Genomic DNA, 16,182 nt, shown 5'->3' with positions numbered 1-16,182 from the left:
GACCGCCGCTTCTGAGAGGTTTCCGGTCTGGTTTCGGTTTTGGGGCAGAAGATGATGCAGAGGTGCTTGCAGATGGCTCCTGCGGCTGAAAACAAAGAAAAGCAGTGATATGAATAAATGTTTTTTTTTTTTTTTTCGTTAAAATTCCCTAGAAGAGTTCGTGCCCATCCTCCTGCACACACACACACACACACACACACACACACACACACACACACACACTTTAACCATGCATACCTTATTTGGAGACCAGCCTTTCTCAACCATGGAGCCCCGGGGTTCCTCCGATTACTAGTGGGGTTTTTTTTTGCCCCTCCTACCGCTGGCGCCTATGGGTTTTTTTTTGTTCAGCCATTTGTAAAAGGGTGATATTTATTCCATTGGCCACCAATTAAGGGTCATGGTCCCCACTGACCAACACTCCAACCTGAGCTGTGGATCTAGTAATTATTGGCAGAGTACCCCCAAAACCTGAAAGTTATATCATTGGTTCCTCTATCTTGAAAAGGTTGAGAAAGGCTGCTCTAAACATACGCGGTACAGGATTTAAAGTCATAAGATCCTATAAAAAAATAAAAATGTCTTTATGGCACAAGTAGCGTATGGGTAACAACCTCTCCTAGCAGAGAAAAAAAAAAAAAACATAAAACACTGGGCACTGGGATGCACAACCATGGGTCCAATAAACCAGTCTTTATCAGATATGTCAAGGGATAACTCCAAAGTATAAAGTCTAGCGCTTACACTTTATACTTTGCTGTTTCTACAGCTAAAAAGATCACAGTTTTAGCGTGTTGGCAGCTTTTCTTTTTTTTTGAATTCTTTGATTACTGCGCAGTGTTATTGTATATATATAGCCCCAAGGGATAACTCCAGTAAGCTTCCTGGGGGCATGGCTTTGCATTTCAAGGCCTTTCTGCTTCTTTGTTAAGGGCTTGACAAAGAGGCAGGGACATCTTGAAATGTGTAGCCATGCCCTCAGGACATCCCCAGCATCTAACATCATCCACTGGATTCCTCTGGAGTCACCTCCCAACCAGGAAGTGCTGCGAGCCCTGAACTGGATGCCTCTGATACAGGGTGCAGCCTCTGATCCCCGAGGACGCCGTATTACGGAGAAAGGCGTGGGGCGGAGCTAGTACTGCGACTTCATCATGCAAGGGCGGGCTGGACATTACCATGGCCATGCTGTAAAGTTTTGTTACTGTTAGCAGCTCCTTATCCTTGTAAAGATAATAATTTTATAATAAATTTTAAATTTTAAACCACTATTGCACTAAGAGGCTTCTCCCGTCTTATATTTGATACATACTCTTGCTGGAGCATGTTGGTGGAGTACAGGCTGAGGCACATAGTCCCGTGGTGGGGAATCTGGTGGATGGGGGTCATAGAACCGTTTGGAGATCAGATGGTGAGAGGGTCGGCTCTCTAGTGTGAGACAGATAAAAGTGCAATTGATCCCAATTTTCAGAGATGAATTTAATCCGGTAAGAGGCCTCCCTATCTGAGAAGCACTTTTATCACCGGAGCACTTTGGTGATATTTTATAAGCACCTGGATGGACTTCATAAGATTGACCATGAACTCTTATTTAAAAATGAATAGTGATTGATGAATTGTTGTTTTATTATCATCTAAATTATCAAAAGAAGCCTTAAGCTGGATACACACTGCAATTTTCTTTAGATTTATCAAAACCATATAAGAATATGGGAGGTCAAAACGGAACGCTTTCAATTTGTATGCAATCAGGCAGGCCCTTGCACTACATAGTCGAAAGGTGCAACAAAAGTTGTATAGTGTGTATCCAGCTTTAGGCAGGCCATAGACTGCAAATGTCTTTCCTGCAACCATGGGTTGGGGTGCGGGGGAAGCCGTCCCCACTGGGAGAAGACAGCGATTATTGCTAGCGGCTACAGCAGCCGCTAGCGATAACGGCAAGTAAATCTAGTAGGCTGGTTGTACCCAACTTGATTAATCGGTGCATTCAGCCTGCCCACACACACACACGGTTCCTGCTGACTTGTACCGTCTATGGCCAGCCTTATAGAAAACTGTCAGCCAATCATATGCAGCCAGCTGCCAGAATACAATAGCCACAGTGTGAGAGTTTGTCCCTCTACAGTGGATGGAGGAATCTGTGGGCTGCAAAGAAAATTTAACTGTGTATGGTCAGTTTAAAGCTCCTTACATTTACAGGGACAATTATAAAATGATATACGGGAGAGCCAGCAGGGGTTCTCAGCAATTATCTGTGAGTGGAGACCCCATTGAAATCAAAAAAGGGGGCTGACCGCTCCCACAGCTAACTGTGGCTATTCGCATGTAAATCGATCAAGCAACGATTACTGACAAATAGGCCCCGGATGCAGGCTGCATATATCCAGGGCCTATCATTGGCAGGTAATCGCTTCATAAACCTATATCTGACCAATAGAATACCAGCATCACTAAAGTCATGACAGTACAAGCGACATAACAAAAGAAAAAAAAATGGCCGTGTTTTCATATGTGTTTATAGATACAGTGGAACCTTGGATTACGAGCATAATCCATTCCAGGGGAATGCTTGTAATCATATGCGTTTATAGATACAGTGGAAACTTGGATTACGAGCATAATCCATTTCAGGAGAATGCTTGTAATCCAAAGCACTCGCATATCAAAGTGAGTTTCCCCATAGAAGTCAATGGAAACAAAGATAATTCGTTCTGTGTTGACTTCTATTGCATGCAATACCGCATGTTGCCAGAGGTGGGGGGGGGTGCTGGAGAGCCTCGGAAATACTTGGAAACAGCTCGGCTGAACTCTGAAACCCTCGGGAACGGAGTATTTCCAAGAATTTCTGAGTGATTCCAAGTATTTCCAAATGGCTCTGAACCGTTCTGAGTGTCACCAGTGCCCCCGCACCTCTGGCCAAATGCGGTACTGCACATCCCATTGGCTTGAATCCTGCTTGTTTTGTGAGACAACACTTGCAATCCGAGTCAGGATTAAAAAAAAAAAAATTTTTAAAAAAGTTGCTGGTCTTTCAAAACGCTCATTATCCGCCGTTACTCGTAAACCAAGCTTCCACTGTATAATGGAGCAGCCAAGGCATTAAATGTGCAATTATTCATCTCACAAGTCACTGATTAATGGGCGTACAAAGCACCGATATCCGTTCCGCTGGCAGGATTCTACAAACCCCGAATCTTCATCCTCACCTGACTGATGGGAGAAGTCACCTTGTAACTCTTCCCTTCCTTCATGCTCTCCCAGCTCTCAATCTTCTGCCGCCTCTTCTCTTCTTCCAGCTAAGATAAAAACCAGGAGGAGAAAACATGAGAAGCACACCAGGCATTAAAGTGGTTCTAAAATCTTAAAAAGTTTTTTAGTCCTGTTTAACCACACTGCATTAAAATAATAAAGCCTTCTGTGTCCAGGATCCCCCAGCACCCCCCTTATACTTATATACCGGTTAGAAAGCCCAACAGAATGACAATTACTCTCCCCCCAGTGATATAATGTAAACAGCCCAGCCATTCACAACCCCCCACAAAAAAAAATAAAAAAAAACAATTACAGAAACTTTCTTCAGCACTTGGAAAATTAGCATAATTTTGCCCGGTTCCTGATGGGCCGACCAAAGTCCAAGCCATGGGTGGCCCTGTTGGCACCCTCCCATTGACATCCTAAAAAAAAAAAAAAAAAAAAAAAAAAGGGAGCTATGCAGAAAACTGTCAGCCAAACAAAAAAAACGGCACCCGATTCCAAATCAGATGCCGCCACGGTTTGGGTATTCCGACACCCGCAGGTGTTGGCTGTCAGAATACAAATCACTAAGCAGGGGGAGACTCTTCCAGCCACTCTAGCATGGGTTGGGGGAATGAAGTGTATGGCCAGCTATGGACAGTTGGGAGTGTGCCATCCTCTCCAATGGGCAGTACACACGATGCAAATATCGTACGAAAAATGGCGTCCGAGGAAGAATCGTACCATTTTCGGATCATGTGTGCACAACTTCCGAGAGCCGATCACGACAGTTCATCTGATATTATTCGATCGGTCAAGCACAAAATTTTCCCCGTACGATATCAGATCGTATGATTTTCGTTTAGTCAGTACAGTTGTCGTCCGTAAACACAATACAAACAACATATGACCTCACGTCCGATTGTCGTACGAGAATCTTCATGGCTTTAGTTGCTTATTCAATTTCTACTTGCGCCTATTAAGCGAAAAAAAAAGTCGTCCAATATTCGGATCGTGTGTATGGGCCATAAGGTTGCATTCACACCTGAGCAGAACCATTTTCAGGTGATCTTATTTGCATTGTTTGCATGCATATACGAAGGTTTTAGAAGCAGATTACAACCCGTTTACATGTGTATTCAAGCATTTTTGTTTTAGCCAATGGAAAGCATTAGGCGGAGGTGACCAGTTCTTGAAGAATTTCAGGTAACAAAAGTCTGGGGAATTCCCAAGAAAAAAAAAAAAAAAAAGCAAAGCCTACTTACCATCAGCTCGCATACAACCAAAATAAACCTGTCTAATGGCGCGTACACACGATCGGAATTCTCAACGGAAAAAGCTCTGATGGTTTTCCCAACGGAATTCGGCTCAAGCTGTCTTGCCTACACACGATCACACCAAATTCCGATCGTTTAGAACGCGGTGACGTACAACGCGACTAGAAAAAGGAAGTTCAATAGCCAATAGCTTCTGTCTCATAGTTGAATCTGAGCATGCGCGAGTTTTGGCGTGTCGGAATTGCATACACACGATCGGAAATACCGATAGAGAGTTTTTCCTATCAGGAAAATTGAGAACATGCTATCAATTTTTGGCTGGCAGGAATTCGGACAGCTAAATTTCAATGGAGCGTACACACGGTCGCATTTTCCGATGGAAATCTCACATCGGTCTTTTTCTGGCCGGAATTCCGATCGTGTGTACACAGCATCACAGTATGTGTTAAAAACAGGGGTTTAATCCGCACGTATTTGCAAAGGCATGCGTGAGCCACAGAGCCACGTCACGGGTATTTGTGGTCCTAACACTAAAATATGAGTGTCCCCACAGTGGAGGCACATGCATTCTGATGGATAGGTGAGGACAGGTGGACTGAAGGGGAGCCACCCCTTCTTAAAAAGGTACAGGAGCACACCAAACACTCAGCAAAGTTTTTTGTTATCACATTGGTGTTTGTATTGGTCCAGCAGCGCACCAACACCTTTGCAGCCATTGTGCTAATTGCTGGGTGTTTGCTGTGCTGCTGTACCTTTAAGAAGGGGTGGCTCCCCTTCAGTCCACCTTCCCTCATTTAGCCATCAGAATGCATATTTCTCCCCTGTGATGTTAGTGTTAGGACCACAGACACCAGGGTGCATGACGAGGCTCTGTGGTTCATGCATGCGTTTGCAAGTGTGTGCAGACTAAACCCCCGTTTTTAACCACTTAAGCCCCGCACCATTTTCCAGCTAAAAGGACCAAGCCCCTTTTTGCGATTCGGCACTGCGTCGTTTTAACTGACAATTGCGCGGTCGTGCGACGTGGCTCCCAAACAAAATTGACGTCCTTTTTTTTCCCACAAATAGAGCTTTCTTTTGGTGGTATTTGATCACCTCTGCGGTTTTTATTTTTTGCACTACAAACAAAAAAAAAAAAATGAAGGAGCGACAATTTTGAAAAAACGCATTATTTTTTTACATTTTGCTACAATAAATATCCCCAAAAAATATATTAAAAAAAACATTATTTTTCCTCAGTTTAGGCCGATATGTATTTTTGGTAAAAAAATCAATAAAAAACGCAATAAGCGTATATCGATTGGTTTTGCGCAAAAGTTATAGCGTCTTCAAAATAGGGGATAGTTATGGAATTTTTATTAATAATTGTTTTTTTTACTAGTAATGTCGGCGCTCAGCGTTTTTTATTTTTTTATTGTGACTGCGACATTATGGCGGACACGTCAGACAATTTTGACACATTTTTGGGACCATTGGCATTAATGCAGCAATCAGTGCAATTAAAAATGCACTGATTACTGTAAAAAATGTCACTGGCAGTGAAGGGGTTAACCACTAGGGGGCAGTGTAGGGGTTAAGTGTGTGTGTGGTTTTTTTAACTGTAGGGGGGCGTGGCTTGGCGTGTGAGGTCACTGATAGTCTTTCCCTATAACAGGGAACAGATGATCGGTGATAGCCACAGTAGGAAGCACGGGGAGAGGTTTGTTTACACAGACCTCTCCTCGTTCTTCAGCTCTGTGACCCGATCACGGAACACCGGCGGCGATCGGGTCCGCAGGTCCCGCGGCCACGGTCATGGAGCTCGGGACCCACGGATGGGCACTTAAAAGGGCAACGTACCTGTACATGCTTGTGCCCAGCTGTGCCATTCTGCCGACGTACATTGGCGCGAGGCGGTCCTTAAGCGGTTAACGCATACTGTTAGACAGGTTTAGGGCTGCAACTAATGATTATTTTCATAAATTGATTAGTTGGCCGATTATTGTTTCGATTAATCGGTTAATAACCTTAAAAAAAAAAAAAAAAAAAAAAAAAAGTGGGTCAAATTGACGTTCATTTTCAACCACAGTGACGGGAAAATTTGGAAATAGAAAACTTCTTGGTGAAAGGAATTTTCAGACAGTGTATGTGGTTTTCATTCAGAAATTATTCATTTTAAAAACAGAATGTTAAAAACAAATGAAAATTTCAAACAAAATTCTTTCATTCAGCGAATGTACAAAGATTTTTCGTCTGAATATTCTCACCTGAAAACCGATCGGTGCGGCCAGCATAAGGCTCAGTACACACCTATGCAGTTTGCTTTTGATCTGCAGTGCGTTTTGCTGTGCGGTTTGATTTTTGCGCACATAATTTTACTGCAATTTACATTTTTGCATTTCTTTTTTGGGCAGATTAAAAAAAACACACAAATTGCTGCAAAAACGCATTACACGCTTTTCTGCAGCTTCTCCATTGAAGTATATTGAACCAATAAAGCACCATTTTGCGTTAAAAGTCCCTGACCCTTTCAGATGTGAACGTGTCCCATAGGAAACCATGTAAATGAACTGTAGTGCATTTCTGCAAAAAGCACCAATAAACATATAGATGTGAACCAAGTCTAAGACGTTTAGTAACATAATGGGGTAAAAAAATAAAAATGAGCCCTTAAGGCCGGGTTCACACTATAGCGATGCGGGAACGCCGTGAATCCGCGGCGTTTACCCGCATCGCACACCTCCCGCCGGCAGTTCACACTGCCCTATGCGGACGGCTGGGAGTGTCAATGTTATGTTAATGACACCCCCAGATCAGTCGGCATATCGCAGTGCGATCTGCCGACTCGCACAGCAATCGGATCGCATGGTGTGAACTGTTCTGTTGCGGACCCAAAAAAGGGTCCCGTGCGAGTTTGCTGCGGGAGCGCTGCGAATTCAGCCATACTATCTGTATGGCTGAACTCGCATCGCTACGGAGATCGGATGTGATTTGCTGTGCGAATCACATCCGGATCTCCCCCCGCAGCGGTGTGAACCGGGCCTTATAGTACAAAAAAAAAAAAAAAAAAAAAACATAATCACTACTGTAAGGATTTTTACTGTAGAACAGTGAAAGTAATATTTACAGTAGCGATTATTTGCTCTTTTTGTACTTTAAATGGCTCATTTTAATTTATTTTTAACCACATTATGTTACTGGCCGATTAATCAATTATGAAAATAGTAATCGATTCATTTCATAAATCGATTAGTTGTTTCAGCCCTAGACAGGCTTATTCGGCTGTCTGCTAGCTCGTGGTAAGTAGGCTTTGTTTTTTTTCCCCCAGGCTTTTGTCGTTACATGTTTTAGCCCTCCAATTCCGCTTACTGCGACAGCCAGCTATAGATGAGGGTGGTGGCAAGTTTTTTTGTTATCACCTCAAAGAATTTTAGGCATGGTATATTGTTACATGGGGGGGGGGGGCTAGTGGCACGTAATCAGTAGTCCTGCCGAAGAGCTACCCTGTTTCCCCCAAAATAAGACCTAGCGTGATTGTCGGTGATGGCTGCAATATAACCCAGACCCCCCCCAAATAAGCCCTGTCCTGTTTCCCTTGAAAAGAAGCCCTGCCCTGAAAAATAAGACCTACAAGGACTTTAACTAGGGCTTATATTGCAGCCATCACCGACAATCGCGCTAGGTCTTATTTTCTGGGAACCAGGGTAGTAGGCCCCTTGATGACGTCAGGCAGAATGGTGGCACGGGACCAAGCAGTAGCAGGGCATGAGAGGATCTGAACTGGACAATGCAGGATCTGCTGGATGGGCGATTATATGAAATGTACATCACCAACCTCCGTGCTCTGGAGATTGCACCAAATCCATTAAAGTAGAGTCAATGTGCAGGCCAGCTTTAGTGCAAACCGTACAAAAGGTTAAACGTACTGCTATCAGCTCCTGCAGATTCCTTACAGACTGCTAATAAAAAATGGCCTTTCTTTGTTGGTAGTGGGGTGGGGGGGCGTTTGTTTGGTTTCCGACTACAAAGCTAGACGCCCGGCAGGGTTCTATTGAGAGTCGGATGCGGCTGATAAAAGAACAATAGCAGCATGGTATGTACAGCTGTGAGGGTGCCGACATCTCAACTAATGCGAAATGTGTGGAGCGTCTCCGCGCTGATCCCAGAGCACAATACAATTACCAGACTCACCTATTCATACTGTCAGAATAAATTAGCATAATTACATCGCAGCAACATCAGCTCTGCCAAATTAGCTTTTACTAAAAGAAACATTTGATTAAACATTTGCTGGTTTATGGAAATCATTTACAGACAAGAAAAGGTGTTTAGACGTTAATCCAGACAGTGTGCAGAATTGATCATGTCACACTGAGGCGGTGGGTGCGTCAGCAGTAAAGCACCTCTATGTTTAGCGGCACTTTACCGTCAATTTTCGGCCACTAGTGGGAAGCTTATACCCCCCCCCCCCCCCGATAGTGGCAGAGAAAGGGTTAAAACCACTGCAAAGCGCTGCTGCACTGCTGCAATGGGGCAGCTGCGCTGTCGCATTGATTTCAATGGACAGGAGCGGTTTCGAAACAGTATACACACCGCTCCAAAGATGCTGCTAGCAGGACTTTTTTTTTAGCGTCCTGCCAGCGCACCGCTCCAGTGTGAAAGCCCTGGGGGGGGGGGGGGGGGGGGGCAGCTGCTGACTTAATAAAAATCGGTCACTTACCTGTCACAGGTTCCAGCGATGCAGCCCCCCGCTCATCTCCCACTCCTCTCTGCGACCCGGGCACCCACTGTGAATGCGTGAGCTGCACAGCGACTGGCTGAGCAATCATCTGGGACCGGTGACGTGTCTGAGGATGAGCCGAACACCCCCGGTTCAGTTCGCACCAGAACCTGCGAACAGACCTAAACTTTGTGTGAACTTTAAGGGACTCGAACATTCAAACTAAAAAGTGCTAATTTTAAAGGCTAATATGCAAGTTATTGTCCTAAAAAGTGTTTGGGAAAAGTCCTTTATTAAAAATAAAAAAAGATTCCAATGGTGTGTGTGTGTGTCTTTTAACAATTTTTTACACTTTATTTGTGAAATGGTAGGGGTACTTTTGTACCCCCTTACCATTTCAAAAGGGGGGGGGCAGGATCTGTGGGTCCCCTTGTTAAAGGGGGCTTCCAGATTCTGATAAGCCCCCTGCCCACAGACCCCCACAACCACCGGCCAGGGTTGTGGGGATGAGGCCCTTGCCCCCATCAACATGTGGACATGGTGCTTTGAGGGGGTCAGACCCCCAAAGCATCCTCCCAATGTTGGAGACCATTGACATCTCTACTTCCCTGACAGAACGGGGATCGGTCTGTTTACATTGAGTTCTGGCTCTCTGTGGAACGATCGCGGGTGGCGCCCCTTATTGCTCTTATAATCGACTGACGTACACCTATGGCGATTTGCGCAGCTATGACAACCTGCTGCAGTATGACGGCGGCTGGTCAGCAAGCGATTAGGATACATTAATAATGAAATTTATTCAGAATGAAATGGAGCTTAGTTATGTAGCATGGGGCTGTATATTCTGCAATATTTACATTTTTGGTAAACTCATTCAATGAATCCAAGCCCTGCAAGCTCAAATAACATGCACTGCATTGATGCATTCACACAATTTCACAGTAATCATGAGATAAAACAAAGTTCAGGAATATTCCTTTATCCCATTGTTTTGCAAATCTATGTACACTACAAACTGGATGATTGAATCAGTTCTGATATCGCCGTTTTACTAACCTGACATCTTATTCTAAATAGGAAACCTTTATTTTGTTTGCAAATATTAAAGATTCTGACTGCCAGCAAGAACAAGCCCTTACATTTAAAGAGCCCCTGTCATTTCAGATCCATCATGGCAGCGCCTGTTAGCTACTATCCACTCACCTGCTGCCGTCACGTCCCTCGCCTTGTTGTGTCCCTGCCACATCACCAGCCGTCCCATTAAAGTGAACGGGACTGTCGGTGAGTCACCAGCGGGTCAGAGGAGGAACCGCTGAGGGACAGAGATGACAGTTGCTCTTTTAAAAATGATGATTTCAAATCAAGTTGATTTAAATCAAATCCAATCCGCCATGAACCAGTCCGGGGCTCCTTGCTAGGATGACGCAGTGATCAGATGTATTGTCTCCGGCACACGGAGCTCCATTGTTCTCATTCCCACAGTCCCAGCTGCTTGGAGGAAGCGGGACGGCGGCCAGTATTTACTTTGGGATGAAGACAGATTTTCTCACTGCCAACCTGATTATTGCGATTCTTTCTGAGCAGCCCTGGCAGGAGATCCCATTCATCTGTGTGCAGATACTTAAGAGAATTACGGTATGAGGAAAGGCTTCCCAGAGAGGAAACTAGTACAGTAAAGGGAAAGCAAAATGTTGGACGGAACTGACTTAGCGGTTATTAAACAAAAGCAAACATGAGATGTTCTAATACGCACGTTGTTCGTGTTCATCATCTGACTCTATGGCAGGGTTGCCAACTCTGATGTTTTGTCAAAAAAAAAAAAAAAAAAAAGTGTTTTTTTTCTCCTGTTGATCCCAGGGCCCTGTTCACATTTGGAGATTTGGAATCTCTGCAATCCCGCCCACGATTCCAAATCGCTGGAAAAACGTGCAAACGTGTCTTTGGGGTCGCACGATTCTTAAATGGCACCCCAAAACGTGGTACGATTCTGCTGCGACTGTCAAGTGACAGAATCACGCGACATAACATACATTTAAAAATGGCGCCAAGTCTGTCGTCCCAAAAAAAGGAGCAGGAGCGTTTTTTGGGCAACAAACGCGCATAGGGTAACCCATTCACCTCAATGCACGACACAGGGAAGCAAGTGTAAATCGCGCTTTGAAAATTGCAAGCGGAAACGCTGGTTTCCACAACGCAATGTGTGAATGGGGTATAAATTGTCCATGGACAGGAACACCACCAGCGCAAAAAAAAAAAAAAAAAGGTGCGTCATCTCCATCTCTGAAGATGCATGTGGCTGAACTCAGGAGTAGTGCAACTCCCTCCCTCCCCCCCAACCCCTTTTCCACCTCTCCTCCTCCCTCTTCCCCTCCCTTTCCTCCTGCCGCCCCCCCTTTTACCATCTCCTCCTCCCTTCCCCCTCCTCTTCATGGAGAGATTTGGGGTCAAAAAGACCCCAAATCTCTTCTTTACTTTTAAAAGCAATAAAAATTAAAACAAAAAACAAAAATGTATTTACTTCCAGACTGAACTGGTCCTCCAAGGCCATAGAGTCGATGAAAAAGTATTAACTCTTTGATTGCCTATGGGTGCAGCCCTCTGATCATTTTCTTGGGTGAACCAGCAAGCCCTATAAACACCAGCGAGCGGTATGGTGGTGGTGGTGGACACATCCCCTTCTGCTGCTTCCAAAACCGTTCCAGAGGCTTCATGAAGAACCCGGACGCAAAAAAAATAATTATGGCACAGGGTTGTGACTGATATCTTCAGCCTGGTAAACTGCAACATATGTAATATATATAATTTATATTATATATATATACACGTGCAAGGGGTTAAATATCAATCCTCAGAATAGAAAAACGCATTTCTGAGAGTCTAAAGGGCTGCAAATCCCAAATAATTGGGGAGAAGGAGGAAGGAGAAGAAGGGAGGAGAAAGGAGAAGAAGGGAGGAGAAAGGAGAAGAAGGGAGGAGAAAGGAGAAGAAGGGAGGAGAAAGGAGAAGAAGGGAGGAGAAAGGAGAAGAAGGGAGGAGAAAGGAGAAGAAGGGAGGAGAAAGGAGAAGAAGGGAGGAGAAAGGAGAAGAAGGGAGGAGAAAGGAGAAGAAGGGAGGAGAAAGGAGAAGAAGGGAGGAGGAAGGAAGGAAGGAAGGAAGGAAGGAAGGAAGGAAGGAAGGAAGGAAGGAAGGAAGGAAGGAAGGAAGGAAGGAAGGAAGGAAGGAAGGAAGGAAGGAAAAGACCCAGGCCTCATCTTGAGGAGGTGGGAAGAGCGTGTGGAGATTTTTGGACCACTGTGATCTTTTTAAACAATTTATGGCTATAGGGTAGAATGCCATTTCCTGAACGGTAACCATCAATTTACTAAAATATATCACATAGAATATGAGGTATTAAACATATGGATGTTTTGATATATCCTTTTAGAGACCAAAAAATAAAAATAAAACACAACCCCTGAAGAAGACTGACTGAATAAGTTGAAATGCGTTGGAGTGTTTGTGTGGATATTATTTTTACAATGTACTGTGTAATAATTGACAGCTGTACTAGAACATGAATGTACACACCTGTAGCCAGAATTCCCATTTAAAATCCTATTTCCATTCTTGTACTAATTTTGTCCAATAAAGATTTTACAATATTATAAACTATATAAACTCTCTTGATTAGAATACATAGCTGCTAAAAAAAAAATCCTTGGGGGAATCCTTCCGTTTTTTTTTTTCAAATATCAATCCTCTTACTTTCTAAAAGGAGTTTGTATGATTGCAGGTTATCAGTAATCTGCCAGTAAATTTTCAATATTTTATTAGTAGAAAGAAAAATGTATTATTAATAACAACAACAACAACATGGGGGGGGGGGGGTACTGCTGTAGTGTTTACACTGGAAAAAAAAAACACCCAAATCCTGCACAGAATGTAAACGTTCAGAAATGTTGCTCCATCATTTTAATAGGGGCCCCTGAGAGGAGGATTACGTTTTCCTAGTTCTGCGCCTTAACAAGACAGATCTACATATACAAAGCAAACCGTCCACATTTCTGCTTCCGTCACTCACCTGTCTCTGCTTCTCTTTATATCTTTCCGCCTGAGCATCCAACTCCTGCTGCATCTTCAGCCTGGCTGCCGCCACGGCTTCCTGTCTTCTGACCACTTCATCTGGGTCTAGGGAAAGATTCGACACAAAGTCATAAAAGCGGTATAAAAGTAGTAAAAGTAGTAGTAGTAGTAAACCCTCAGAGTTTTTTTTTTTTTTTTCAAAAATCATACTTACTAGGTGGATGCAGGCTCGATGCTACGTCTGTACCCCGCCGCCTCCAACACTGAGAACCGAGCGATCGAACGCCGGTGATCAGTCGGTTCTCAGAGCTTCATGAGCAGAGAGCCAGTCACTAGGCAGGTGCACAGCCCCTGAACGCACGCTGGGGTCGATTTACTAAAACTGGAGCACACAGAATCTGGTACAGCTCTGCATAGAAACCAATCAGCTTCCAGGTTAAAGCCCCCCGTTCACATCGGCACGATTTGACAGGTCAAAACTGCATGTCAAAATCGAAACCCAGTGTCGGCAATTGGAGCGTCCCAATTGGACTTTGCAGCACCGCACCGATTTCCAAAATGAGTTTCTGAACTACTTTTGGTAACTTCGGAGGTGATTTTAATAGACATCTGTGCATCAAGTCACACCTCGAGGTCAGACTTAAAGTGGGGTGCCCCCTAAAAAAATAAATTTAAAAAAGTCAGCAGCTACAAATACTGCAGCTGCTGACTTTTAATAATCGGACACTTACCCTGTCCCAGGGTCCAGCAATGCGGGGGAACGAAGCCCCTCCCCTCGTTCCCCACTCCACTCGCGGCGCCAGCACTCTTACTGTGGGCATCCGACTGTGGCTTCACAGCCGGGCACCCACTGCGCATGCGCGAGTGGCGCCGCACAGTCAGCTGGGACATGTGAAGGTCCCAGATGACTGTGTGGTGCCGAGGGGAAGTGATGTCACCAGCCTGGGCAATGAAGGAGGCAGACTACGAGCGACCCCTTAGCAACAGGCATTCGGAGGGGAGTAAAAAAAAATAAAAACAATTTTCCAAATTATTATTTTTTTTACATTTTATTATGAATTTTAAGCAATTTTTTATTTTATTTTTTGGTGGCAACACCACTTTAAATGCGGATTTGAAATCGTGTGGGTTCAGATGAACTCGCACAAATTTCAAAGCTAAGTTCAGTGTGAATGAGGGCTTATTGTCAAAGTTTTATTGAACAAGATGAAGTTAGAAGCCGATTGGCTACCATGCACAGCTTCACCATATTTTGCTCTCTCTAGAGTTTCAGTAAACCAACCCCAGAAAAGGGAGAACAGGGTGAGAAGGGCGAGAGGCTTGACAACAGCCAGGAATGTCTGGGGAGCGGGACATCACCCATAGGCTCCGATGGCCAATCTATTGTCACCACTCCCTCCTCTCCCCTGCAGCCACTGCTGGCTGACACAGGGGAGGCGGATCATGTGACTGGACCGGACCAGACTGAAAATAGGCAAGTACAGTGAGGGAAAAAAGTATTTGATCCTCTGCTGATTTTGTACATTTGCTCACCGACAAAGAAATGATCAGATTTATCTTAAAGGGGTTGTAAAGGTTTGTGTTTTTTCACCTTAATGCATCCTATGCATTAAGGTGAAAAAACACCTGTCAGTGACCAGCCCCCAGCCTCCCCGTTTTACTTACCTGAACCCCCAAACTTGTCTAACGGGGATGCGCCCGTGTCTCTGCTAGGGGGTTCTCAGCTCTTGATTGGATAGATTGATAGCAGCGCAGCCATTGGCTCCCGCTGCTGCCAATCATATCCAATGACACGGCTGCCGAAGGGTTGGGTGGGGCCGAGTCCGGCATTCGGCGTCTATGGACACAAATGCTGGACTTGAGAGTGTGCCAGCAAGGTAACCCCCTGGGATAGCGCTTCTCCTAGGGGGTTATCTGATGTGGGGTGGAGCCACAAGAGCTGCTGAGGGACCCCAGAAGAGGAGGAGCGGGGCCACTCTGTGCAAAAAACTAGCTGCACAGTGGAGGAAAGTATGATATGCTTGTTATTTAAAAAAATAAAAAAAAATAAAAATATTATGAAAAAAAGTAAGCTTTATGCCATGTACACAGACTTTCCGACGGAAAATGTGCGGAGCTTGTTATCAGAAATTTCAACCGTGTGTAAGCTCCATCGGACAGTATCCATCGAATTTCCGTCGCCCAAAATTTGAGATCTGGGTCTCAAATTTTCCGACAACAAACCCTTTCGCGCAAATTCCGTTCGTGCGTACACAATTCCGACGCACAAAGTGCCACGCATGCTCGGAATCAAGCAGAACTTCATTTTTCTCGGCTCGTCATACGTGTTGTATGTCACCGCGTTCTTGACATTCAGAAATTCTGACAACTTTGTGTGACCGTGTGTATGCATGACAAGTTTGAGCCAACATCTGTCTGGAAAAAAATCCCATGGATTTTGTTGTGGGAATGTTCAATCGTGTGTACGAGGCATAAGTGTCACTTTAACAGTGAGACAGAATAACAACAAAAATATCCAGAAAAAGAAATTTCAAAAAAGTTATACATTGCATTTTAATGAGTGAAATAAGTATTTGATCCCCTATAATCAGCAGAGTTCTGGCTCCCAGTTGTCTTCTATACAGGTAACGAGCTGAGCTTAGGAGCACTCTTAAAGGGGATGCTCCTAATCTCAGCTTGTTACCTGTATAAAAAAAAATAATAATTAAAAAAAAGGCACCTGTCCTTGGAAGCAATCAGATCTCAATCTCTCCACCATGGCCAAGACCAAAGAGCTGTCCAAGGATGTCGGGGACAAGACCATTGCCAAGCAGCTTGCTGAGAGGGTGACAACAGTTGGGGCGATTCGATGGAAGAAACACAAAATAATTGTCAATCTCCCTCGGTCTGGGGCTCCATGCGAGATCTCAC

The 16,182-nt window shown here is 44.4% G+C and overlaps 1 protein-coding gene across 1 annotated transcript in view; it reads right to left on the bottom strand.

Annotated features, from left to right (window-relative positions):
• LOC143959289 (selenoprotein S-like) overlaps positions 1-16,182 on the bottom strand; it is a 30,555-nt gene that overhangs the window by 3,550 nt on the left and 10,823 nt on the right. Inside the window, exons 3-5 of the mRNA XM_077467967.1 lie at positions 13,271-13,377; positions 3,207-3,296; positions 4-85 (exon numbers count right to left, since the gene is read on the bottom strand). Of these exons, the coding sequence (XP_077324093.1) occupies positions 4-85; positions 3,207-3,296; positions 13,271-13,377 (279 nt within the window). The remainder of the gene's footprint in view (positions 1-3; positions 86-3,206; positions 3,297-13,270; positions 13,378-16,182) is intronic.

This window comes from Lithobates pipiens, unplaced genomic scaffold (genome assembly GCF_037356315.1).
Source record: "Lithobates pipiens isolate NorthernLeopardFrog02 unplaced genomic scaffold, aLitPip1_a1.2 Scaffold_7, whole genome shotgun sequence".
Lineage (NCBI taxonomy): Eukaryota > Metazoa > Chordata > Amphibia > Anura > Ranidae > Lithobates > Lithobates pipiens.
This window is presented reverse-complemented; position numbering and strand designations above follow the sequence as displayed.